This window comes from Pollicipes pollicipes, unplaced genomic scaffold, assembly GCF_011947565.3.
Source record: "Pollicipes pollicipes isolate AB1234 unplaced genomic scaffold, Ppol_2.1 Scaffold_6043;HRSCAF=7167_pilon_pilon_pilon, whole genome shotgun sequence".
NCBI lineage: Eukaryota > Metazoa > Arthropoda > Thecostraca > Pollicipedomorpha > Pollicipedidae > Pollicipes > Pollicipes pollicipes.
Genome location: NW_023596803.1, coordinates 31,529 through 56,619, shown reverse-complemented (window position 1 = coordinate 56,619; position 25,091 = coordinate 31,529). Strand labels below are relative to the sequence as shown.

General features: G+C 52.4%; 1 protein-coding gene across 1 annotated transcript; it reads left to right on the top strand.

The window, feature by feature from the left end:
• Positions 1 to 291: 291 nt before the first annotated feature.
• Positions 292 to 24,451, top strand: LOC119104177 (sodium/hydrogen exchanger 1-like). Its single transcript, XM_037227855.1, has 12 exons — positions 292 to 454; positions 1,985 to 2,117; positions 2,415 to 2,549; positions 3,066 to 3,257; positions 4,473 to 4,512; positions 13,444 to 13,534; positions 15,029 to 15,132; positions 15,587 to 15,740; positions 16,864 to 17,043; positions 22,264 to 23,886; positions 23,953 to 24,065; positions 24,415 to 24,451. The coding sequence occupies exons 1-12, from the start codon at positions 374 to 376 to the stop codon at positions 24,449 to 24,451; spliced, it is 2,883 nt and encodes a 960-aa protein (XP_037083750.1). The 5' UTR covers positions 292 to 373.
• Positions 24,452 to 25,091: the final 640 nt, after the last annotated feature.

Sequence of the window (25,091 nt, the reverse complement as noted above, 5' to 3'; positions counted from 1 at the left end):
TGAAAGGGAAATGCTAGTTTGGCATGACCATCGGAGCACGTTAGCTTATGTTAGGAGCACTGGTGCGGGGTGAATAAGTGTGCATGACAGCATGGCACTCGGGAGTGGCATGGCATTCCGCTCACTTCGTTACGCAACACCGCTGCCTGCTCTCTATTTATTAAGACTTCATCCTTGCGCATCGGGCGCCAGCCGGTGCCGTCATTGTTGTCCTGCGGCCGTCTGTGTGAGCGAGTGAGTGATGGCCGGTCGGTGGTGCCAGGAGCAGATGCGTCTGCGCAGTCTCCACGGCGGCGGCGCCCCTCCGACGAGGTCTAAATCGACGCCAGTAGCCGGTCCCGCGCCGCCGACGACGCACCCGACGCCCGCCACCATGTCGCAGTGGGACGAGTCTCTGGTGAGGGAGCAGGTGCGCAGCGACCGCGGCGCGTCCAACCTCGCCTTCAACGAGAAGGTGAGCTGACCGAGGCGCGGTGGGACTGGTGGAGTGGATGGTCAAGGGAGTGCAGGCCGCGTGTGCGACGCGGATATCGTGGTGCCCGGGCTGTCGGCTCGTCCTAAGTGCCATGGTGACCAGTTGTTGACACCTTGGACTTGCTTGGATTCATGTGCACGCATTGAACACACCATGAGCACTGTATTTACTTGCGCACTGTTCGCAAGCTACGTTCATTGTTCTCACCACGTCAGTTATACATGTCGCTCGAGGTTGGGAAGCTAGCGATGGGTACTTGTATCTGTTATCTTTTATCTTGTGATCTGCACTGAATAATAAAATAAAATTGACAGCATTTCCCATTCACTTAGCTCCGACGATTCGGAGAAGTTAGTCCAGTCCGGTCCAGTCCTGTCCAATCCAGTCCAGCCCAGCCCAGTCCTGTCCAGTCCAGCCCAGCCAAACCCAGCCCAGCCTAGCCCGGTCCTGTCCAGTCCAGTCCAGCCGAGCCCAGCGCACCCCAGCGCAGCCCAGCCCAGCCCAGCCCAGCCCAGCCCAGCCCAGCCCAGCCCAGCCCAGCCCAGCCCAGTTCAGTTCAGCCAAATACAGTTCGGTCCATTCTAATCCAGTTCAACTCAGCCCAGCCCAACCCAGTTCAGTTCAGCCAAATGCGGTTCAGTCCATTGTAATCCAGTTCAACTCAGCCCAGCCCAGCCCAGTTCAGGTCAGCCAAATGCAGTTCAGTCCATTCTAATCCAGCCCAGCCCAGCCCAGTCCAGTCCAGTTCAGTTCAGTTCCAGGTAGGCCAGGCACCCTAGGCATGTGTGGTTTACATGCGACTGCCCGTCTGTGGGTCAGAGGCGGCCGTCTGCAGAGGCCACCGAGCAGGTGGCCACTCACCTGATGTCTACACGTCACCACCCGCCTGTAGGCCGGAGATGATCACCTGCCTCTAGACCACGGGCGGCCACGTGCCCCTAGACCACATGCGACTACGTACCTTCAGACCACACTTGACCGCCTGTCTCTAAACCCCACGCAATCGGCTGCTTCTAGACCACATGCGACAGCATCCATCTAGACCTCATGTGGCCACCTCCCTCTAGACCACATGAGACCGCCTGTCTCTATACCACGCATGGCCAGTTGCCTCTAGACCACACGTGACCGCCTTCCTCCAGATCGCCTTCCTGCTGAATGCAGCTGAAAGTGCGTCTCTGGTCCGCGGGTGAAGCAGCCGCAGCTGAGTGCGTGTTTCTGGTCGGCAGGTTGAGCGGCTGCAGTAGAGTGTGTATCTCTGGTAGATCGGTGAAGCAGCTGCAGCTGAGTGTGTGTCCCTGGTCGGTCGGTAAAGCAGCCGCAGCTGAGTGCGTGCTTCTAGTCGGCAGGTGAAGCAGCTGCAGCTGAGTGTGTGTCTCTGATCGGCAGGTGAAGCAGCCGCAGCTGAGTGCGTGTTTCTGGTCGGTCGGTGAAGCAGCTGCAGGTGAGTATGTGTCTCTGGTCGGTCGGTGAAGCAGCTGCAGCTGAGTGTGTGCCTCTGATCGGCAGGTGAAGCAGCTGCAGCGGAGTGGGCGCGACATCAGCCACTTCGCGTTCGGCCAGGCGCCGTTCCCTGTGCCGACCTGCGCCGTCACCGCTCTGAGAGAACACGCCGCCGAGCACGCTTACCTACCGGTGGCCGGTGAGCGGGAGGGCAAGGCATGCCGGCTGCCCTGTGGCTAGGGGGGGGGGGATGACTAAGCAGCACTGCCTCCCCGTGAGTGGTGAGGGAATCTGTTATCTGCTATCGGCGTATCTGTTGGTGGGTGGTGAGCAGAGGGCGTGGGCCGCCTGCGGATGTCCTGCCAGATCAACGCATCCAAGCCGGGCCCGAACATGCCCATCTATCTGAGACAGTTGAGAGAAATAGGACACGCATAGCTGTCAGCACTCATTTTTATGGTACTCGCAAGCAAACATCAAGCGTACGCATTTTCAGGCATTCCAGAGCTGCGGCAAGCCATCTGTGGCCTGCACAAGAGATGTGATGATATTGACCTGGACCCCGCCAGAGTTTTGGTGGGTCCCGGCTCCAAGGAGCTGATTTATCTCACCATGAACGTCTTCAGTGGAGGTCAGTCGCCCGTGGCATTGTTTGTTTACACATCCATTACGGCCACGTGTCTCAAGACATAAGCTCATTTCGAATGAGGTGCATATGATGCCCGTTACTGCTTAGCATAATTGCGATGCAATAGTGCGCATTTGGAGACAGCGGTTTTTGCTTCGCCGTGGTATGCTATGGGTTACACAGAACAGTCAACTGAGGTATCTGCGCGATCGTCATAAAAGCCTCGCAACTAGGCCTTACGGGTGCGGGAGCTGAAACCTCAGAACGGCATTCCACGATGGTTTGCGGTCCAGTCTGCGATTTCCGGTTGGAAATCCGTTCTGAGCCAGCACGTGAATATTGAATAGCAATTTACCCCCTGCACAGCATTAAGACGAATTTGATCGACCCGCACGATGACCTACTCATCCTCCGCCCTTTGTCTGCTTCCTAGTATTGCCTCTGGCTGTCTGGCGGCGTTCCTCATGACTCGTCGGATTATTCGGAAAATCCTTGTTACCGACTGCTTGCCACCCACAGACATTTTACTTGTGGCACCGGCCTGGACCACGTATGAGCCGCAGAGCCGCCTAGCGGGACATCAGGCAACTATTCTGCGTACGCACGCTGAGAGCCATTACAAGCTGACGCCAGCGGATCTGGATAACCTGTTCAGCTCACGGAAGCTGAAGCCGCACAGAATGCTCGTGCTCACCAACCCAGGAAATCCCAGTGAGTAGGAGAGCGCCGCCCAGCAAAACGCCAAGTCTACCAACAGCAGTTGCGGGCTCAGTTCGGGGCCGTTCATACACGGGTGTAATTGCCGAGTGGTTAATACCTTTGGCTCCTAAGATGGGGCCCGGGTTCGAATCTTGGTTGTGAAATGGTCCGCGAGCGCTTATGTGGCTACTGCAGTCGCTGGCGCTCAAAAAAAAAAGATTGTGCGACGTGCCCCCGGCTCCTTTTTTATAAAAAGTGGCAGTTCATAAGTTACGTTCCGCAAAAAGCCGGTGGAGTGAAAGGAAGCATAGGCGTAACCAGGGTTACGGAGGGTATATACAGCGTAACGTCACGCTCAGGTGTGGTTGTAAACTTTGTGCTAAGAAGTTTAAAGGTAATTTATGACCGTTTACGCAGGATGCCGTAGGCTTCTTGTCATGATGAGCAGCACACCATATGTTTTGTTTTCGCACTTCTAGGTCAATTTGGGGCGTCACCTTTTTTGGGATGTTATGCTGAGCACGACATAACTAGGGCGGGGAGTTGATTTCACCTAGCATAACCAGTGCTTAATTAAAGGGAGCTACAAAATGGCGTGGAAATGGGTGACGTAATAAACGGTATTTGCATTTCAATTGCGTAAGGTTAATTATGGACGGACCCCTTTACAATGTCGCATGGTAGATCTTCGTAGATGTTTGGACTGGTATGCGACGCAACACATGCATTTTGAACTACGGCCTGTTCGCACCGATTTCCGGAGTTTTCCAAAGGTGTTAAGAACCTCCGCCATTCAGTGTGCCAAGCCTAAATGAGACCAGATTTTGTCATGGACGCAGCTCCCACTGCGATGTCTGTTTGTCATGGAGGCAGCTCCCACTGCGATGTCTGTTTGCCATGGAGGCAGCTCTCACTGCGATGTTTGTTTGTCATGGAGGCAGCTCCCACTGCGATGTCTGTTTGTCATGGAGGCAGCTCCCACTGCGATGTCTGTTTGTCATGGAGGCAGCTCTCACTGCGATGTCTGTTTGTCATGGAGGCAGCTCCCACTGCGATGTCTGTTTGTCATGGAGGCAGCTCCCACTGCGATGTCTGTTTGTCACGGAGGCAGATCCCACTGCGATGTCTGTTTGTCATGGAGGTAGCTACCACTGCGATGTCTGTTTGTCGAAAACCAGCCCCTCCTCACCGTGACCATTACTATTGAAACAAACGCTTCGTTCCCAGCGGGAACGGTGTACACGGAGCAAGAGCTGGCTGCACTGAGGTAAGCTTCACTAAACATTTACCGTGCTCGCTCTGATTTTCTTGTCGGGCAGTCTGTGTCAAGCGCTAGTCTTGCGACGTAATTGGGTGCTGCGGCCTGATAGACGGTCCCAGGCCCACTTCGGGTGAATGTGGAGTAACACTTCCAGTTAGTAATTCTTCGTTCATGGGTCTGGGCCCAGAGCAGCTCCGGCCTATAGCCTATGCGGTCACACGATCTCATTGGCACGAACAGCGCAAAATGGAGGATGTCCCCAAGCTCTTCAAGGCGAGGTGTAGCGCCATTTTTGGTTGAAAAAACATGTTTTAACGCATGACTTCTGCTGGTCCCGTTCTGATACACGTAAGATGTGCTGATGTCACATGTGGAGCTTAACGTTTACTCTGGGCTGCAACAAGACATCCCCAACGAGCGCATATGTACCCCGGTGTTGTCGGTGTGTATTCAACAATTGACACGAATAGTGAATTGTTGTCCATAAAATTTACCAGGCCTGATGCGGCATGAATTCTTATCAGAACTTTACCTAATTAGGGCTGGTTGGAGTCATTGTGCGTCCCGGTAGCTCAGTTGGTCAGAGCGTCTGCCTTCCGATCCACCCACCAGTGGCGGGGTGGGTTTCAGTTGAGTTAGGCGCTCGCTGTTTGGCCTTGACAGGCATGGCCTGCGACCGGTGGCAGCGGCCGCGCTAAAGGTCAGGTAGCGTCAGAAGGCAGGACGGACCGAGCCGAGTGTTGAGGCACGTTAAACTTTCGGCACCCAATTCTGCCGTTGACATGATATTTCACGATCGGGTGGTATGGGTCAGGGTTCACATAACAAGCACTGCTGAGCGCGAGCTCTGATCCCAGAAATTCACCGATTCAAATGGGTTGGACTAAATCTTTAAAAAATGTTATTTGGCAGTATATGTCATTTGTTTTAATCAAATACGTTTGAAATAGGACGCATAAATGTTTTATTTCATAAAAGGTGTGTATTTTCGTAAAAGCAGGGTGATCCCAAATACACATCTGGCCGCTGTCACGAATGTGTGACTCACTCCAGGGCATTCCTGAAAGTTTACATTTGACCTACATGGAAATCACGTGGACTGTAGTCCACGTTATTTGCCTGTGGGTCAAATGCGTTCATCGACACTTCTAATGTCATCAGATGGAACAACTTCACCTAGGAAAAGGTAAACAGTCAATCCTAAATAGTTTGCATTCGCAGCAGCATACGATCGGATGCTCCTGTGGTGGCAGATGAAACACATTCGTCATCCCCACTACCAATCGACGAAGCTCTAAGTCAAGAATAGAGAAGGGCCTAGTACACAATGCACAAGCTTTCAGGTCGACGACAGACACTCATTCTCTTCTGAGCAAAGAGCGTAACACGCACCCGGGTGGCCGGTTGAATACCTTTCTCTCGGGGATCAATTTCACCCCCTGAGATCTCAAAAAGCTAAGATAGCTAGAGGCATCAAATTTACAGGGTAGATTGGCCTGTACATGAACTCAGTGGCGTCGAAATTTGGAGTTTCTAGCTTATGACTTTGGCGTTGAATAAGGTCAAACAAGGTCAGACTTTAGATTGGCGTTTCAAGTGTCCCCAGACCCCTCCCCCCCCCCCCATGCAACCGCTGTGGAGCTAGATGTTTGTTCTAAGCAAAATTTTAATGAGTTCAGTGACCTTTTTGATCTTTAGTAGGTCGAGTGACCAAATACCAACGAGATTGCTCCTATTTTGTCATTCGAATAAGCGTTAGTGGTTAGATTAGGCGGTATGCTCCTAAAAACAAATGTTGATCTGGTTCATTTTATGTTAGTGACATACTTTGACTTTCAAAAAGTCCATGGAGCATATCTGTTGCGCTTCTTGTCATTAATAAATTATAAATGAGCACTAGAAACTTCCCTATAAAACCAAGCTCCCAAGTAAAACAGCACGTCAGTTTTGATTTTGTTGTGATTTTCATGCATGCTCCTAGATCGATGGAATGGTTTTACGTCTAAATTCGACTGGTTTATTCACAAAAAACTATCTCAGGTATGTATGGCTTGGTCTAACAATCCGTTGTGGCATCACCTTGAACGATTTCCTAGAAATGCCATCCACTGACTGCCATGGCCTGACGTTGACCTGCCATTGGTCAGCGACCTTACAAGGTGCATCTAATTTTTTACACCAAAAACGCGCTATTCAGTTCTCTGCAGCTATGAAAAGTTTGGCACAGCAACGCCGCGTCCAACTATTGGGTGTCAGAGGGCGATATAGAAAAGATAGACTTTTGTCGTTTTTCATTCCTCTAGGACCTTCGTTTTGGTTGATATGAGCCTTGCATGTGGCGTTAGGTGCAAGCAGCACGAACACAAGGCCTCCGAAAACACGCAAATCTCCGCTTGTGCTCCAACGCTGACCAGCTGATTTTCTCGAAGCCTTGCTAAGTAGGCGGACAGCAAGGCTACAACTCAAATGCCTACATCACTCCAAGTAATTACAGCAAACCACATGGAAAATAGCAGAATCAAGTTTCTTGAAATATTTCCGAATTTAAAGTTGGGCGTCATCTCATCAGCTGCCCTGAAATCAGCAATTGGGGGTTATCGTCTCGTCTGCAAAGACTGTAATCTGCCAGCAAATCGAGCAGTACGACCTCCTTCGAATTCAGGAGGGTCAATTTGATACCCTGAGATCTCAGGAACTAAGGAGAAAGCTAGAGATACTAAATCCACAGGGTGTATAAGCTTTTACGTGATCTCACTTAGGTCAAGTTTTGAGGTTACTAGGTCATGATCTTCGAGTCAAATAGGGTCAAACAAGGTTAAACTCCAGGGTGGTCTCCAAAGTGTTTCCAGAACCTAGCTGCCTGGTTTAAGCAAAAGATCACATTATTATTTAAGGTTAGTGACTTTGTTTGACCTTTCGAAGGTCATGGTGACCAAAATTATCTAAGACCGCTTCGAGTTTTGCACTTGAATAGGCAACAAAGATCACGCTAGGCAGTATGTTCCCAAAAACGAAATGTTGGCCTGGGTCATTTCAGGTCAGTGATTGATTTTGACCTTTAAGAAATCCATGGAAGATGTCCAGTGTGGCTCCTGTTATCAACAGATTCGGAATGAGCACCAGAAGCTATCCCATGTAACGGGCCCTAGGGAAATAAAACAGCTTGGTTTCGACGTTGGTGTAACCTTCATGCCTGACCCTAGGTCAATGTAATTGTTCATTTGATTATTGTGTTACCTAAGAAAGTATCTCAGAGATGTATAGCGTCGTCTAAAGCTCCGCTGTTCCACCAGATTCAACGATTCCCTAGAAATTGACTTCGCTGAATCCTTGGCTTGATTTTGACCTGCCATAGGTCAGCGATCTTATAAGGTACGCTTATTTTTTATATCATACGATTCACCATTCAATTATCCACAGCTATTCAAAATTTGGCGTGGCTGCACCACGCCGTTCGGAATCCATTCCGGAAAAACCCTCGAGGGGTCAACTGGACCCCCACCTGAGCGCGTGTTAATCGGAGATACATTGCTCAGGACCTGTCAAACATAGAGGAAGATGGCTGTGTCCTGCATTCAAATAATTTTTTAAAGGTTTCAAACTGTTGCAGGCATCTAAATCATTAATCATCTTAATCATTGCTTGTGCCTACAAATTAAGGTACGAAGAAGATGCAAATATAGAAGAAAAAAGTTTAAAGCTACATCGGAAATGGGATAAATTTAAGCTAGATTTGACTATAATTTGTAAATGGCAAGATGCTATGATACCATGAATGTGTTAATGGTGCGATAATGTAGCTATTTTACCACATAACTGCGCTTACAACGGTCGTTTCGACGCTTGCCCGGGTTTAGCATTTACTTCCATACAGCTAGGTGGCAGTACCGGCAGCAGAGTCATCTGTTTTCGTAATGTTAAGGCGTCAATGTGAACCTCGCGGTCCCTGCTCCTTGAGTCTCCCGGGCATACACCGGGCCCCTTGTCTGTCCTTGGGTGAATCTAAGACCGCTCTGGGCCCCGTGACGTCTCAGAGATCCTCTAACCACTGCCTGGCCACCTTAAACGTCTCGGAACTTCGCCAGCCCGTTGAGCTACCAGAATGTCTTATGACTTTGGGCGCGAATGCTTTCAGGTTGTCCGGGCCTGTGTGAGCGAATGATGGATTTTGGACCATACCAGCAACAATTTGCGTTTGTTAATAAGTTTTTTGTTTTGGACCCGGGCGATTTTGTGCCCTTTTACGTTGTGAAGCCTGTGATCGTTTCAGCCTCTTCAACTTTATTTAGGCCTTTTTGATACTCATTAAGTTTATGCGCCTCAAATGTTCTCGGAGCTTATGCTTGGTGGGGTTCCAAACTTCTTGTAACATGGAAGGGTGTTGGTGCTGAGAAGTTCCGGCGCCCTGTACCTTAAGAGTGGGGAAAAGCCATCCTATAGTTCTGATCACTCGATTGACGAGATCACCGATAGCGTTCAAAGCGATTGGAGCAGATACGCTGTACATCTTTTGTCATAAATCACTCCTCGTTATCCAAAACATTTTTATTGCCATTATGATTTCTAGGCATTAAACGTGGAACTCTAAAGTAGTACAAGAAAGAGGGGGGGGGGCATCACATGATAAGCCTCCCTCCCAACGAGAACCTCGGTGTAAGTTAAACCGTGGTCACATTTTTTGCACTGAGATGGAAGACCTTGCTTGCCTTTGCTGCGGAGAGTAGGTAAATGCCTTCATTTTTAGCTTTTGATCGTATCAATACTGTCCTAATTCTATCTCCGCTTTATGTTTGATTATTGTAGCATTTGCTACGTTTTGTAGCGCAATATTTGTGATTTTGTCGCGTATCGCGATCTCAGACGTTGACCACCTCGTTTGAGGGCTGGATAATGGATGACAAGCCTCGCTATCAGTGAGAAGTTCGCCCCAAGGGATCCACGCTTGCTTTTTCTTCGTTGAAATTCCGAAAATATGCATGCTATTTCTGCGCGATCGACAGCTGCCTCCTGTTCATGCGATGGACGTTTTACACGGTCGCCGCTACTTTTAAGCTCCACTTCTGCCTCCCGATCAGCTTGCAGACACATATCTTTATCGATAGAATGCTTTTGTTTTTTCACGCATTGTTGGACTTCAAAAATATAGAATGTATATATATATATATATATATATATATATATATATATATATATGGGAAATGGTATTCGAATACTGTCCATTTGATAACAAGACTCCTTTCAGCAAAAAGCTCGACGAAATTCATACCCCTTTTTCCAGTGTGAAAGTCCAGCTTTTTGTAGCGCATTCGACACCACCCGTGCAGAGTTGCGTAGTCAGGATTTCATAAAGAGGGTGCCAAATCGAATCACAGGGGCCCATCCGGCCAGCAGAGTCCTCGTCGGCGTGAAGGGGCGCTGATTTTGATTCGGGGGCGTTCTTATGCTGGGGATCGTTTAGTGATGGCTTGGGAACCAGTTTTTTATGTTTTGCACTACGGATGTTTTAAACTAAAGTGCCTGTAAAAACTTAAACATAAAGTACCTGCAAAGCGTAAAAAGTGTAAGGACTTTGGTCCAAGGGAAAGCTGGCGGGATTCCTCTGGGATGGGCGTGAGGAAGGGAGCATGGCTTCCATAGTTGCCTCTCACCTGGACCGTGAAATTCATATCCTCGCCCCTCCCCCCCCCCCCCCCCCATATTCCGAATCATGCCACTACCTGCCGGTTCCCTTTCCATCCTCAATGCCAAAGATGTAGTTCCGTCCCTGAGTGATGCTGATGCTCTTGCGGTGTGGGAAGTCATATTCTTTTATGGATGATCAACGGCGACTTTGATACGTTGTCTAGCGGTTACCGATAATTTTACGCCTGTCGTAGCGATCACCAAACATCTTTGTGTGGAACGTCGATAGGGAAACCCGCATTCCGTCACGCCTCGTAAGTCTCCAGTAAACACCCTACCCAGATAGTGTCCCTGCACGGCGTGTCACTATCCACCTCACGTTCCGAGAAGGTCATGACCTTGATCGATGACGATTCGACTCGACCGTGGGAGTGTCGTCTGCGTGAGACGAGCCTGACGAGGCCTATGTTGTTTTTTATACTGTTTTCATGCCCATCTGGCACGCGTCAAAAGCAAGTGACGTCATCTGGAAGAATGTGCGTGTGCTCTACAATTTGAACACCATGGACGTGCTCGAGGGTGTTCAGGTTGGAATCCACGACGACCTGTACGTCGTAATGTAAGTCGTATCTAAGGTTTCAGTGGCAGCTTAAATCATCGTAAATAGTTGCGTGTACAAAGAGATGCAACCCACAAACCCCTGGTACTCGACGACAGCTATGGCAAAACATAAGTTATGCGCTGGGCATCCAAGCATTCAGCTGGAATGCACCGGCTCCTCTTCTCTAAAAGCACGCCCAGCGTGGCTGGACGGGAAATGGCGGAAGAAAGCAAGCCTATCCTGTCCACAGCCGCGATAGCTATTGCAAAGTATGAAGCAGTCAGTAAAGTTATTACATGGTCAGATGGACGGCAGATAGGCGACACGTAGCCCCGGGCGTATCACAGGGCCACGTGTGTGTGTGTCTGGCGTCCGTAACTCAATGGCCGGTGTGAGCAGACCACGACGAATCGAATCGTTTTGGAACCTGCAGCACCTGCAAAATGGAATGGTCGCTGTCGTCAGTTAAACTGGAGGAAACGGTTAAAATGGTCCGTTCACGCTGGTGTTGTATATTTTATCCGCGTCTCCTGCTGTTTTCGTATCGCCTCCTGTCCAATGTTGCGTGGAAAGTTTAAGATTGTCGTGATCCTCTTCAAACAGCCTTCAGAGAATACTCCCATATTGTTCATGAAGTCCGAGGAAGTCTTCCAAATCATGCAAATGTGTACAGTTTCTGTTCCAACGTAAATTTGAGTATGTGGAACTTAAGGTTCCTCTGCTATCACGGGCACAGCCGTAGTCTTGATAAGCAGGGGGCATCAGGAATGACGGATGGCCTTCTGCTGGTGAAAATTCCTCTCTATAAAAGTTGCTGGACTTGACGCACTTGATTTTGACAGGCTCGATTTTCTTCGGCTTATTTGTTAAAGCTCTTAAGATGAAACAAAGGCCAGAAGCGACCGAAAGATGCAATTACGTATTTATTTAAAAGGCAATGAAATGAATTAATCAGGCAATAAATGACAATATCAAAGAAGCCACCGGTCCAATTTATTTATCAACGGCTCAGTGATTTATTTTGAAACAATAAAAATCAGTGGCTTTGCCGGAGATTTTCGGGGATCTGCAGAGTATTGAAGATCTAGTGGATTGAACGTATATTGTAGATGGTAATGGTGTTAGACTCTGCATTGACGTCGCGAACCCATGTCCACCATGTGACTTTCCACACCTTTTATTCTATTAGTGAAAAACTATGTAATATAGTTTTGAGCATGCGCGCTCCCGAAACTTCATAAGCAAATACTCCGACGTCCGACGCCGCAGTCTCAATATGCTGCGTGTCGTCGGTTCTGAGGCCAGCAGCGGGCGGTGGTCGTCGGGTGAACGAAAACGATCACGTTTCAAAAAAGAATGTTTGTACTCTTTATGAAATCAGCTGTTACATTGGGAGTGTAGTCCGAGCCGTAAATCGCTCGGACTACACTCCCAATTACCAATCCGAAAACCACTCAAGTGAGATTTACAGCTCGGACTACCCTCCAAACGTAGAAGTTGATTTTATAAAGCGTTTAAGCAATTCTTCTTTTGAAACGTGGTCGCTTTCGTTCCCTTTTTTATTACCGCCTGCTGTTGGCCTCGGGATTGATGCCACGCAGCCTATGGGAACTGCAACGCCGGACGTCGGACGCAAACGGCCATTGCCGTTGACGCGCCCTTAAAATCCAATAACTGAACAAACGCTGCCCATTCGGATGCCATTGGAGTGGCATACGCTACATCGGTCCTCTCCCTGACGCGGGAGATCCTCTGATCGGGGCAGTTTGCCTTGGATCGCCCAGGGAGCCCCGCTTGACACAAAAGGATCCCTTACGGGGAAAATGGCTCCAATATTTTAGCAGAGGGATTCCAGTTTCGCTGATCGGGTTTCTGGCTGAAATGGTTCCGCGTAGGGCCTCGGACAGAAAAAGAGCGCTTCCATTGTCTCATTGAGATCTCGCATCGCAAGCTCTCACATCTCCCTCCATTGTCAAAGGGCCCCGACCAACGCAGGAGGCCTTCTACCATTCGGAGTCCCGTCCCTGTCCTTGTTCAGCAAATGTGTCCCCGACCGACTCGGGGCCCCTTGTCGACACAGGACCTCCCGTTAGACACTGTGGGCCCTTGACCGACACAGCGAATTCTCTCATTGTGTCAGAGGTTCTGAGCAAAGCAAATTGCTGGCCTAAGCCTTATCCTTGCTTGGGAAGTAGGCCCCCAAGGCTCAGACCAATACGGAGCTGAGTGTTCGGTGTTGGAGGCCTTAGGCTCGCATTATCACAGGGGTCTCCAGTTGTTACAAAAGGCATTCCGACTTACTTATGGGGATCCTTCATAGCTTAGTTCCAAGGAACTCCGGTCTTACGGGCCGCGGATCCCTAAAGCGCGACCTACGGCCCCGTCTCTCAGGCTCTTCGGGCCATCCGATCGTGTTCTGGATCGTCGGTCACAAAGGGCCCTTCAGGCTATACGGGACCTAAAAGGGAGGGGTATGTACCCTTTGTGTGCCCTGCTATATAGATCCGTTTTTGGCCACTGGCGAATGTCGATCGCCTGGTAAAATAACCGGCCGACTGACAATCTGTTCAAACGTTGGTCCAAATCCTGATCAGGCTCAATTGCGAACTTTCGATGCAACAATGACCCTTTTGCCGACCCCTAAGTCGGACGCGATGTGTTCCCGAGCTGCCCTGCTGTCCAGCTGTCAGCATGGTGGCTCTGTTCGATTTCAGCACGGCCTGCAGGCGCCATGGCGTGATCGTGCTCTGCGACGAGATCTACGGCCGACTCACCTTCGGCGGCGGCCACGTCAGCATGGCCAAGGTCCGTCTGACGTCACAGACGACACGGCCGACCCGGACCTTGCCTGCCTGACCACCGGTCGGTCGGACCCGCAGGTTATCCCCTGTTCGGCGGCCGACTGGGACCTTGCCTGCCTGACCACCGGTCGGTCGGACCCGCAGGTCATCCCCTGTTCGGCGCCGACTCGGACCTTGCCTGCCTGACCACCGGTCGGTCGGGCCCGCAGGTCGTCCTCTGTTCGGCGGCCTCGGACCTTGCCTGCCTGACCACCGGTCGGTCGGGCCCGCAGGTCGTCCTCTGTTCAGCGGCCCGGGGTCCGTCTTCGGTGTTCGCGTTCCGACTGAGGGGCATCTGCTCGCGGGATGTGCACCTTGACGGCCAGTTGTAATAAACAGAGCCGTGTAGCTTTTTTCCAGGATTGTAAGTCACACCATTGGTCGTTTAACCCCGGTGTGTGCATCCCTCCGGTCGCATGTGACAAACAGGACTGATATCATTGGGATCAGAATTTCAAAGTCACATTTCCAGTGGAGCGTTCCAGATCATACTACGGTTGGTGACTTCGTTAATGAAGCATGCATCGCATTGAGCATGTTTCGTGTAATGTCCTTACAAAAGAAAGCGCTACTCTGTCAAAGATGCATAAGGTGCAGTAAGCCCCTCCCGCTTGAGTACATTTCCTTTGTATGGCACCATGTTGTTAGCAAGCAAGACACAGCATAAAAAATCTGATTTAATTCGGTCCCTAGATATACCTTTATCTGAACAAGACTTTTTAATTCTTTAATATGAACGCATGTTTTAAGAAGAATGTTTGATTACGTGTTGGGATTCATGCCAGTGCAAATCTTTGTAATTATACGATCTCCCACTAGTTTTCACAAATATCTAATGACAACCTCGGCCAAACGCCCGTCGGCTCTGCTGCACTCAGTCACATTCCTGCGGAGACGGAGTCACGATGGGACCATTTGAAGATCATTGATCCCTCTTCTGGGCCCAGCTACCATCTGCCGCGCCTTAAGCCCACGTGGCATACGTCGCCCAGGGTCACGGCTCGGCGAGTCACGCATATTAGCACGTTCCATTCACAAGTCGGAAGCGAACCAGACTGGTTTTGAAATGTGCTGCTCACGCGTCCACGGGCGATGAAAAGAAGAAACGCTGGTGTGGCATCGCTGCAGGCACGACCGCTTTCAGTAGAATATTCTTGGAACGACGCTAACCTCAAGGCGAGCTGAACTGACCACTGCTACACTTGCCACGCCGGGCTCTCCACCCAGGCGCATGCGCTTACGTAAGCAGTACGAGGCAGCGGAAAAGCTCGGATGTGTCGCTGTGTAACCTTGCTGTGTCGCGTGGCGGAACACCACTGCATGTTACAGATCGACTAGATTTTACCCAACACCTAGTCGTTCCCACGTCTCAGCGCAAGTGGCCTCCGATGGATCCAATCAAGTCAGCAGTGTGCATCGACCCCTGCCTCACCTGGTAACCGCGCGCCTCTGCCGCCAGGTGTACCCCGAGGGCACGATCCTGATGTCGGGCTTCAGCAAGTGGCTGAGCGCCGGCGGCTGGCGCCTCGGCTACGCCCACTACCCGCCCGGCCTGCAGCCGCTGCTGGCCGCCGTCCGCTCGGCCGGCTCCAACACGTTCAGCTGCGCGGCGGCGCCCGTCCAGTACGCGCTGGCCGCCGCCCTGCAGCCGGAGCAGGCCCCCGAGCTGCGACGATACGCTACTGACTGCGCCCGCCTCCTGGAAGCCGTCGGCTCCTTCTGCGCCAGGTGCGCACGTGCGGCTGGCTTGGCGTGGTGTTGGGTTGCGATTGTCACGGAATGGTCAGCTGGCCGCTGCAGGTAACGCACCCAACGAGGGAAGGCTAGGCGTGTGGTGATCGTGAGGCGTTGTCATCCAAGACGCATCATGCATTACAGTAACCTCGGCGTTCATTGCCTAGATGCATGCTGGTGGGCGACAGACTAGCAAAGGCGTCGGAAGATGCCAGCTCGCATGAGCGCAGCGTTTGACGAGTTCGCTCGTACCGACCGCTGTCTTACGTTTGCGGTTCCGCAGAGAGCTGGCGCTCGTCGGTGTCAAAGGCACGCCAAGTCAGGCGGGCTACTACTTCATGCCTGACTTCGAGGTGTGCCGAGCCGGGCTAGCGGCCCGCGGCCTCTTCACCGGCCAGCAGATGGTGGACGCCATGCTCGAGGAGGCAGATGTCGCTGTGAGTCAGCTGCTTCACCTCCGTGTGTAGAGGGCGCCAGGAGTGAGCTACTTCGCCTCCGCGTGTAGAGGGCGCCAGGAGTGAGCTACTTCGCCTCCGTGTGTAGAGGGCGCCAGGAGTGAGCTACTTCGCCTCCGTGTGTAGAGGGCGCCAGAAGTGAGCTACTTCGCCTCCGTGTGTAGAGGGCGCCAGGAGTGAGCTACCTCGCCTCCGTGTGTAGAGGGCGCCAGGAGTGAGCTACTTCGCCTCCGTGTGTAGGGGGCGCCAGGAGTGAGCTACTTCGCCTCCGCGTGTAGAGGGCGCCAGGAGTAAGATATTTCGCCTCTGTGTGTGGAGCGCGCCAGGAGTGAGCTACTTCGTCTCCGTGTGTAGGGGGCGCCAGGAGTAAGCTGCTTGATCTCCGTGTGTAGAGGGCGCCAGGAGTAAGCTGCTTGATCTCCGTGTGTAGAGGGCGCCAGGAGAACGGTTTGCATTGCAGGCCGTGGTCAAACTTATTCATGAAATCAGGCTGGGCGTTATAGCGCGTCCTTTGTTTTGATCCATCGTCGTCTTTTTCAACACATTTGCATGATGAGTTGAAGCGGAGCGCAGGTAGCTTTTCTTTCACGTGTCAACGGCCACATATTTTGGGAATTTGGGCGGTATATATCTAAACATGAGCGCAACTTTCCTTGCCTGTTGGGTGTATTATGTAGCAGTAATGGACCACAGCCCCCAATGTTCCTGGCGAGGATTTTCAAAAAGCATCACCTCTGGACAGCAGCATTGAAAAGACTAACACATGATGCGTTCACATTTCACGTTTCTTATCACGCTTGGGTTTCCTTAGTTTTCTTTTTCAAAGTCGTAGGACTCGTGCATTTTTATCCCTTTTTCCTCGCTTGCATTTTGGGCGCGCAAGGTAAAGCATTGTTTATAATCATGCAAAAGGCGTGTCATTGGGACAAATGCCGGGCATTTAGTGTTGCTCACTAGTGGTGTAGCCGTCACCGAAACCCATTGTCACAGACTCAGGCCGTGTCACCGACATAAAAGCACCATGCAACCCCGGCCTTCTGTTCTACCCGACCTTCTTCTTCACCCCGACCTCCTGCTTCACCTGACCTTCTGCTCCACCTTGCAGTTGATGGCCAGTTCGTGTTTCCTGATGCCCGACTCGGCCCTAGTGACGCGTTTCTGCTTCGTCTGCTTCGACGGTGCGGCGGCGCTGGAGGCGGTCGCCGACGGACGGCCGGTAGACGAGGCGTTCATCGAGCGTCACTGCCCCGTACTGGTGGCCGGGGTGCGCCGCCTGCAGGCCTGGGTCAGACGCCACTCGGACGTGGTCGGAGGTGGTGCGGTCTGACGGCGTGGTAGAGGCTGTCAGCGCTGCGACTGAGACGGTGCAGAGGCCAGGGGCCTGCGACCGAGACGGCGCAGGGGTCAGGGGCAGTGGTGGGGAACCTCTCGCTGTGGTAGAGCGCTTATCGCCGTGTTAGTGGCAGAGAGCTTGTGAAGGCAGGTACTATGTAGCAGAGTTTCTATGCGTGTCTTGGGTATTGTATATCAGAAGTGTTGGATAATACACTGTAGATGAAGAGAACTGCTTTGTATGAGTCTTCCAAAAATGACGTGACATATATCATTCATTACGGAGATACCTGCAAAGACACATACTTGCTGTTCTCGTCTAACGTGCCTTATTTGTTAATTCACTGCGCCAGAGCATTTTTGATATTTTTATGGGGAAAATAAGTATCAAAAGGGCATCGGCGATCGCCAAATATGTCTCACCATCCCATAAACTCCAAACTACCGGCAAGCCCTGTATTCAGTGTTTATGGAATTCGCTACAAGGTGGCAGCACTATCGGAGCCGGTGAAGTAGGTGGCGTTGGCGGAGAACGCTTTGCGCCGCCGCCCACTCCGCACCCGCTGCGCGTACGGCATTCCATGCAATCTGCAGTTTGTGACTATGACTACGGTAGAATTACATGGAAAGCACGTTGATTAAAAAGGGTGAATAGTATGCGAACGCTACCGGAGGATGTAGTATGCAGATGCGGATTTTATGCAGTATACCGCAAGCCACGGTCGTGGCTGATCAGCATTTTTATCCTTGGATTTTGCGGCTGCTTCGAAATGCATGTTTTAAGGTCAAAATTAAGTTTTACCTAAAGGCACAGCGATGATTTCACGGTAGGCTAGCCGAAGTCTTTTGTATGGTTACTAGTGTTTTTCAAAGAGTGTCAGGTTCCCCGATGGCGAAATCAATTGGTCACATGGGTATTGTATGCACTTTACCTCCTCTAAAGTTTCTAGTATTCTCCATCCTTTGGAAGGGATGTTTGTTTCCCACCTCTCTTTTCTGGGTCGGGTACAGTGCTGTTCCTCTCCCGTATTCTCCGGGAGCAGTGTTGCTGCTTTTGATCCTTTCCGGGAGCAAGGTTGTTCGCCTCCTGTCATCTCCTGAAGCAGTTTGTGTTGTTTACCTCTCCTCATCACCGGGAGCAGCGTTATCACCTCTCCTGTCCGGGAGCAGCGTTAGTCACCGCTCCTGTCTAGGAACAACGTTATTCACCTCTCTTGACCGGGAGCAGCGTTATTCACCTCTCCTGACCGGGAGCAGCGTTATTCACCTCTCCTGACCGGGAGCAGCGTTATTCACCTCTCCTGTCTAGGAACAAAGTTTTTCACCTCTCTTGACCGGGAGCAGCGTTATTCACCTCTATTGACCGGGAGCAGCGTTATTCACTTCTCTTGACCGGGAGCAGCGTTATTCACCTCTCTTGACCGGGAGCAGCGTTATTCACCTCTCTTGACCGGGAGCAGCGTTATTCGCCTCTCCTGTTCGAGAGCGGTGTTATTCACCTCTCTTGACCGGGAGCAGTGTTATTCATCTCCTTTGTTCGGGAGAAGTGTTATTCACCTCTCTTGTCCGCGAGCCGCGTTACGTGCCTGGTCCCCTTCTCCGGTAATGGTGGTGCTTAATTGTCCAGCTTGGTAACCCTGCCTGATTAGCGATTACCCGCATGCTCCCCTCGCTTCCCTTCATTCTGGCAGCGTTAGTGTGATGACGCTAATCAGCTGGTTCGTGCATGGATCCCAAGCACGGCCCAACCCATGACGACGTGACGCTGCCCAATCTGGCGGTGGTCGCACCGAACCAAATGTGAGCTAATTTCATTGGCTACCGTGCATGGCACGGCCGCCTGCCAGGCTTAACACCTGACGGGGTGCCGGATATTGCGCCTCGCTGAGCCTTAACCCGTGGTCTCGATTCGCCTTCTTATTGCCTCTCAGCTGTCCCGGTACCAAACAGTGCCTGCAATGCGGCCTGGAGCTCATGGCAGTGAGCACTGTCAGCATCAGGCAGCTCCGGGCGTCAGATAGGGACATGTTCCCTGGATCGGTTGTGGGAGAGGGCTGTGGCAGCTGCACGCACCTTTGGCAGTTGGCTACACGGCTCAGGACTTGACTGAATTTCCAGCTTGATTTAAACGTTATATAATTTCACAGAATCTTTCACGGTATAAATACATGTGCCAAACGTCGATTTGGCTAAATGTTTGAATGATGCATTCATATGTGCATCTCAGTGCTCAGTTTGCTAGTATTATGTGTATGTTATTATTATGACATGTTATGTGATACAGAATAACATGATCACATATTTATTGAAATGTATCATCATGATTGTTATGATGTGTTCAAATGTGCATCTTACTGTTCAAACAGTTTGCTAATATTACATGTGTTGTTGTGATTTATAACAGCACGATAATCACATATTCATTGAAATAGCACTAAAGCTATCAACGCTGCCTGAAGCCTGACCGCTTTGACAGCAAGCATGTTCGCCCGAAACTTCGATGCAAAGCACGTACGTTAATAAAGCAGCATCACCAAAGTGGCGCCGCCTGTCTCCATGCCGCCTCGGGTGCACAGAGCGGCGCCGGCGACTCGGCAGTGCCCGCGTCCGCCCTCCCCGTCCCACCTCTGCCCTCCTCGTGCCAGCAGCTCGTCACGTGCCGGCGCCGGGTCGGCTTACACCGGCCTGCCTCCCGGACACTCCTCAGCGCCGCCTCGGCCCCGTGGCGCTGGCCGCGGCACGTCCGCCAGCAGCGCAGGGACGCTCGTCCGCGGCCGGCACCGTGCAGCAGACGGCGCCGATCGGCCCCGCTGCGCGCTGGGCTACCTCGGCAGCGCCCGCTGACTCAGAGCGGACTGTGGCGCGGGAGCAGGCAGCGCTGTTGCCTGTGTTTTCCTGCACGCAATGAAGGCGCGTGCGCCCATCAAGCTCTGCGTAAATCGATGACCCTATATCATGCGTGTGTCGGACTCTGTGGACACGACTCCTGTGACTCGCCGTTTTTATTATTACTCCTGGCATTCACGTGCCCCCCCCCCCCCCCCATATACGCGGCGCGTACACGTACAAGTAATCCCGATTCGGTGAGCATCTTCGTAGAAGTGTGCATGTGTAAACATGGCGCCTGAAGGTCCCACAACGCGCAAATCAGTCTGATGAGACCTGCGTTGTATGTGGGTGGGAGACCACAGCCTTCGGCAGCTCATGGTTGTGATCCCAATGAGCCCACCTAGCGCCAAATGTGGTTCACAGGATGACGGGGTCAAGGACGTGCCAATAAACCCGACAACGAGAGCTTCCTGTTTGTCAGAGCCGCAGCAGGTCTGGGTCTCTGACCGGCGGACGGACATAGGCAGTGCGTGCAGTATACTGTTTGTACGCATTGGGATGCGTGCGAGTGTAACGACCCTGCTCCGTATACGCTTGTTTTCGTTGGGCGGGTTATATGATCGGCTGTGGTCGCCAAGCGCGTGATCGCGTGTGATCGCCAAGTTCGTGAAGCGCGCTGCGTCTGTTGACACGCAAGCGGAAAAAGAAATATTCGCGCTGCGTGGCCATCGGAGCGTGACGCACAACAGCACGTAATCAGTGCAGCTTCGAAACGAATAAAACGCTTGTTTGGATAGCATGTAAGCAGGCCACAGGGAGGAGTTCGGTACGCCTGGTATTGCGCTGCTTACAACGTCCAGTCCCGCATGCAACTTTTCTAGGCCGAAAACCTGTTGAATCTATTCCAAACAAAAAGCGTAGGTAGCAAGGTGACTGAGTGTGAAAATAAGTTTGTTGACTGCCCATACTTTTTAGTAAGAAATAGTTATGCTTCACTCACCAAATGCTTTCTTCTTCATTTTTGGATCAAATGATTCCTGGGTTTGCCCTTTGATTGGTTTGACAAGAAAATGTGCGTTGTTTTTTTAATCCTTTGCTGACGCTAAAACTCAATTTGACAACGATTCACCCCAACACATACGCAAAAGAAGAAACCTGAATACCCTGTAAGAAATGCTTAGATGCCTTAGCGTCAGGGAAAAGGTGGTCGGGTACATGTGTTTCTTACATTCAAGCAATAGATCACTGCAGGTCCTATCAGACTACCACAGTAAAAAACGTCAACATGTCTGGAATATATATATAAGCATATATATGTATATATATATATATATATATATATATATATATATATATATATATTTATATACAAACATCTGTATGTTTTGCTCGAAACGGTCCCAGCGTGGTAAACGAAAAGTTTGTGGCAATCCGTGATGTTCCAGCTGCATGCCGTTGCTACCTTAGTATGCCTGTGCTAAGTGCACGAAAGACGTCATCGAGCTGGGATGTTCAGCATCGGATCAAAAGGTTGCCGTGATATTTTTGGCATGCACCCGAGATAACAATGACGGATTGTACGTAATAGTGCACGATTTGAAGCATACTTGTTTGAGAGTTAAGGCAATAGATTTAATTTTACTAGTGGCCCTTGTTGGTCAAAATGACAGCCAACTAAATGCGCTTAAGCCCGTTGCACAATGGTATAACGTTTTTGGAACGCGGCCTGCATAGTTCAAAGACAGATATGTTGCATTCGTCATCATTCGCCTCACTTCGAGCGGAGAGGGCAGGTAAATAGCCCTTTGTATCCCGGCCTTAGCAACAGCCATGAACTCGACAAACGAAGGGTGGTGTTTCCTCGCACTGGCGGACAGCTAGCTCCCGAGAAGGCCTCTGCCGCTTCAGACCTCCTTGGTGCCGCTCTCGGAAGTGGGGTTCAGTGCCCCGCCAAGGCGCACGGACCCGCGAAAATGAGCCGGCGGCGTCCGCCCGCGCCGAGCGCGCTCGCATTGAGTACCATTACGTCGCGATTCTGGGCAGCATTGGGCGGGAATGAGGCGCATCCGCCAGCGGTCGCCGCCGACATCCGGCGGCCGAGCGGCGCCACCGTCGCCAGGCCGTCAGGGGGCGCCCTCGTCGGCGGCGGCGGTCGGCAGCCATGTTCGCGCGTCGCCGGTGGTCGCACGCGCTCCTGCTGCTGGTGCCGCTGGTGCTGGTGGACGCCGCGCCGCCGGCCGACCCCGCCGAGCGAGCGGCGAACGGCAACGGCACGGGTGGCGGAGCGGTGGCCGGCGGGCCGCCGCCGCCGCCGCCGCCGCCGCCGCCCAACGCCACGCTCGAGTACCACGACCCGCTGTTCGGTCCGTACGACCCGAATCGGCACTACACACACGTGCGCTACTTCGAGGTGGGCAAGGTGGACTTTGAGCATGTGCAGGCGCCGTTCGTGATCGGCTGCTGGATCCTGATCGCCGGCCTGGCTAAGATGGCGTTTCACAGTGTGCCTCACATGTCGCGGATGGTGCCGGAGTCGTGCCTGCTCATCGGACTCGGCATCGGGGTCGGCGCACTGCTGTACGTGTGCCTGGGCGACATCGAGGCTTCGCATCACTTGGACCCGGACACGTTCTTCCTCTACATGTTGCCGCCCATCATCCTCGACGCTGGCTACTTCATGCCCAATCGGCTCTTCTTCGACAACCTGGGCACGATCCTGCTGATGGCCGTGGTCGGCACTATCTTCAGCACGTTCGCGATCGCCGGCGGCCTGTACCTGGTGGGCATGACGGGTGTGTACGGCGTGGAGACGTCGCTGCTGGACATCCTGCTGTTTTCGGCGCTCATCTCTGCCGTGGACCCGGTGGCCGTGCTCGCTGTTTTCGAGGAGATCCAGGTGAATGATGTGCTATACATCGTCGTGTTCGGCGAGAGCCTGCTGAACGACGCCGTCACGGTCGGCCTGTACCATATGTTCGAGGAGTACATGATTCTCGGTCACAGCGCCTTCCGGATGACGGACATCGGCAAGGGGTTCGTCAAGTTCGCCTCGGCGGCTGTAGGCGGCACGTTCATCGGGGTGGTGTGGGGTTTTGTTACCGCCTTCCTCACTCGCTTCACGGACAAGGCTCGTGTAATGGAGCCCATCTTTGTGTTCACCATGCCGTTCTTGGCGTACCTGAACGCCGAGATCTTCCATCTTTCCGGCATTCTGTCCATTACTTTCTGCGGTCTGACGATGAAGAACTATGTCATTACGAACGTATCCACTAAGTCGCACACTACGATCAAGTACATGATGAAGATGCTGGCCTCTTGCTCGGAAACGGCAATCTTCATGTTGCTGGGAGTGGCCACCGTGCATAACCACCACGACTGGAACCTGGCCTTTGTACTGGCCACCATCCTCTTCTGTGTTGTCTTCCGTTCGATAAGTGTAGTCGTGTTGACCGCCTTTGCCAACCGTTTGCGTCTGCGTCCGATCGCCGCCGTTGACGTGTTCGTGATGGCGTACGGCGGCCTGCGCGGGGCCGTCGCCTTCGCCCTCGTCATGCTCATCGATCCGCACTTGGTGAAGGAACAGCAGATGTTCCTCACCACCACCATCTCCGTCGTGTACTTCACCGTGTTCGTGCAGGGCATGACCATCAAGCCTCTGGTGAAGCGGCTGGGCGTCGAGCGCGCGAACAAGCGGAAGCTAACAATGAACGAGCGAATCCACGAGCGGACGCTGGACCACCTGAAGGCTGGCGTCGAGAACATCGTCGGCCACCCCTTGACGTACAACGTGCGCCACCGTTTCAAACAGTTCAACCACCAGTACCTGCTCCCGTGCTTGACGCGCGGACACCACAACCGCGCGCGCGATCCCAAGATCATGGAGACGTTCAGCAGGTTGGTCATGATGGACGCCATGCAGAACTACAACGACGTGACCAACATGGGCCAGAGCAGCCAGCGGCTGACCGCCAGCTCCTCGCTGTCCGTGTCGGACGCGGCCAGCGGCAGCCCGGCGCTGGCGCCGCCCGCGCAGCGTCGCTTCAGCTACCGCCGTCACGTCACGCAGGACGCGCAGCTGCCCAACCCCGTGCTGAGCGCGCGAGACCAGGTGCACATGGCGCAGGACATGGACGCGCGCCTGCTGCTGCGCGCCTCGCAGACGGCGCCGGACGAGGCGCGGCACGGCACGGTGGTCGGCGCGCTGCGCGAGGCGGCGCGGCGCGGCTCGGCCGGGCTCGGCCGGCGCCGGCTGGGCAGCGAGCCGTCGGAGCACGGCCGCGCCAGGCGAGACGAGGAGCGGCGCGGCAGCGGCGGCGATTTAATTACCCTGGACGGGGGCGGCCTACAGTACACTCGACTGTGAGCTGAGCCCGCCTTTGAGCTCGCGGTACTGTCCGCGACCGCGGGTCGACGGTACGCACGACCGTTACTTAACGGTACATCCAACTGTGAGCCCACTGCGTTGCCGATTGTGAGCTGTCTGTGCGGTCGACAGTTGGCTGACTGTACAGCCGGCTGTGGGCTGGCTGTAGAGTCGACTGTGGGCTGATTGTACAGCCGACTGTGGGCTGAACGTGCAGTCGACTGTTGGCTGACCGCACGGCCGACTGTGAGCTGACTGTACCATATCCACATCGCAGGGCGGCCTGATAAGTTGGCCGATGTTGACTATGAGTGCACTACGCCGCATTGCCGTACTCGATGACATGGCACCTGGGTCATAGAAATGAGAACATTTTCTGTTTGACTGTTGGAATTTTGTGCAGACAAGTCGGAAGAAAGGAGTTAGGATGGCGTGCGGTGGGAATGAGATCAATTAACGCATTGAGGACTTGATGATATGGAGATCCGTGGCAAGGACGATCATTCATGTTTCCATATCATGTACATGCATGGCATTGTGCTGTACCAAATTTGCATCTTATGTCATTTTTGCAACTGTTTTGGATGATTAACACGGGTCAGAAGATGCCAGGAGTCGAACGATTTCATAGCATGTATTTTAGCTGAGCCATTTTACACCGTTTTATGCCTTATGAAAACCATTTTAAGGCATTGCTAGTGGGTAGTCACGCATGCGCATCGTGTCAACAGCAAAGTGGACAACGCGTTTAGACTTGCGTTTGACCAAATCCCCGCGTATGTCACCATGAACCATCGACATCATTAAAA

Bases quoted from the DNA above. Each gene is read 5' to 3' on its own strand.
- LOC119104177 (XM_037227855.1), top strand. From the start codon at position 374: ATGTCGCAGTGGGACGAGTCTCTGGTGAGGGAGCAGGTGCGCAGCGAC. The intron at 15,741-16,863 runs GTGAGTCAGCTG...TCCACCTTGCAG, and splicing joins TCGAGGAGGCAGATGTCGCT to TTGATGGCCAGTTCGTGTTT. The intron at 24,066-24,414 runs GCGCGCCTCGCA...TGCGGTCGACAG, and splicing joins ATGGACGCGCGCCTGCTGCT to TTGGCTGACTGTACAGCCGG.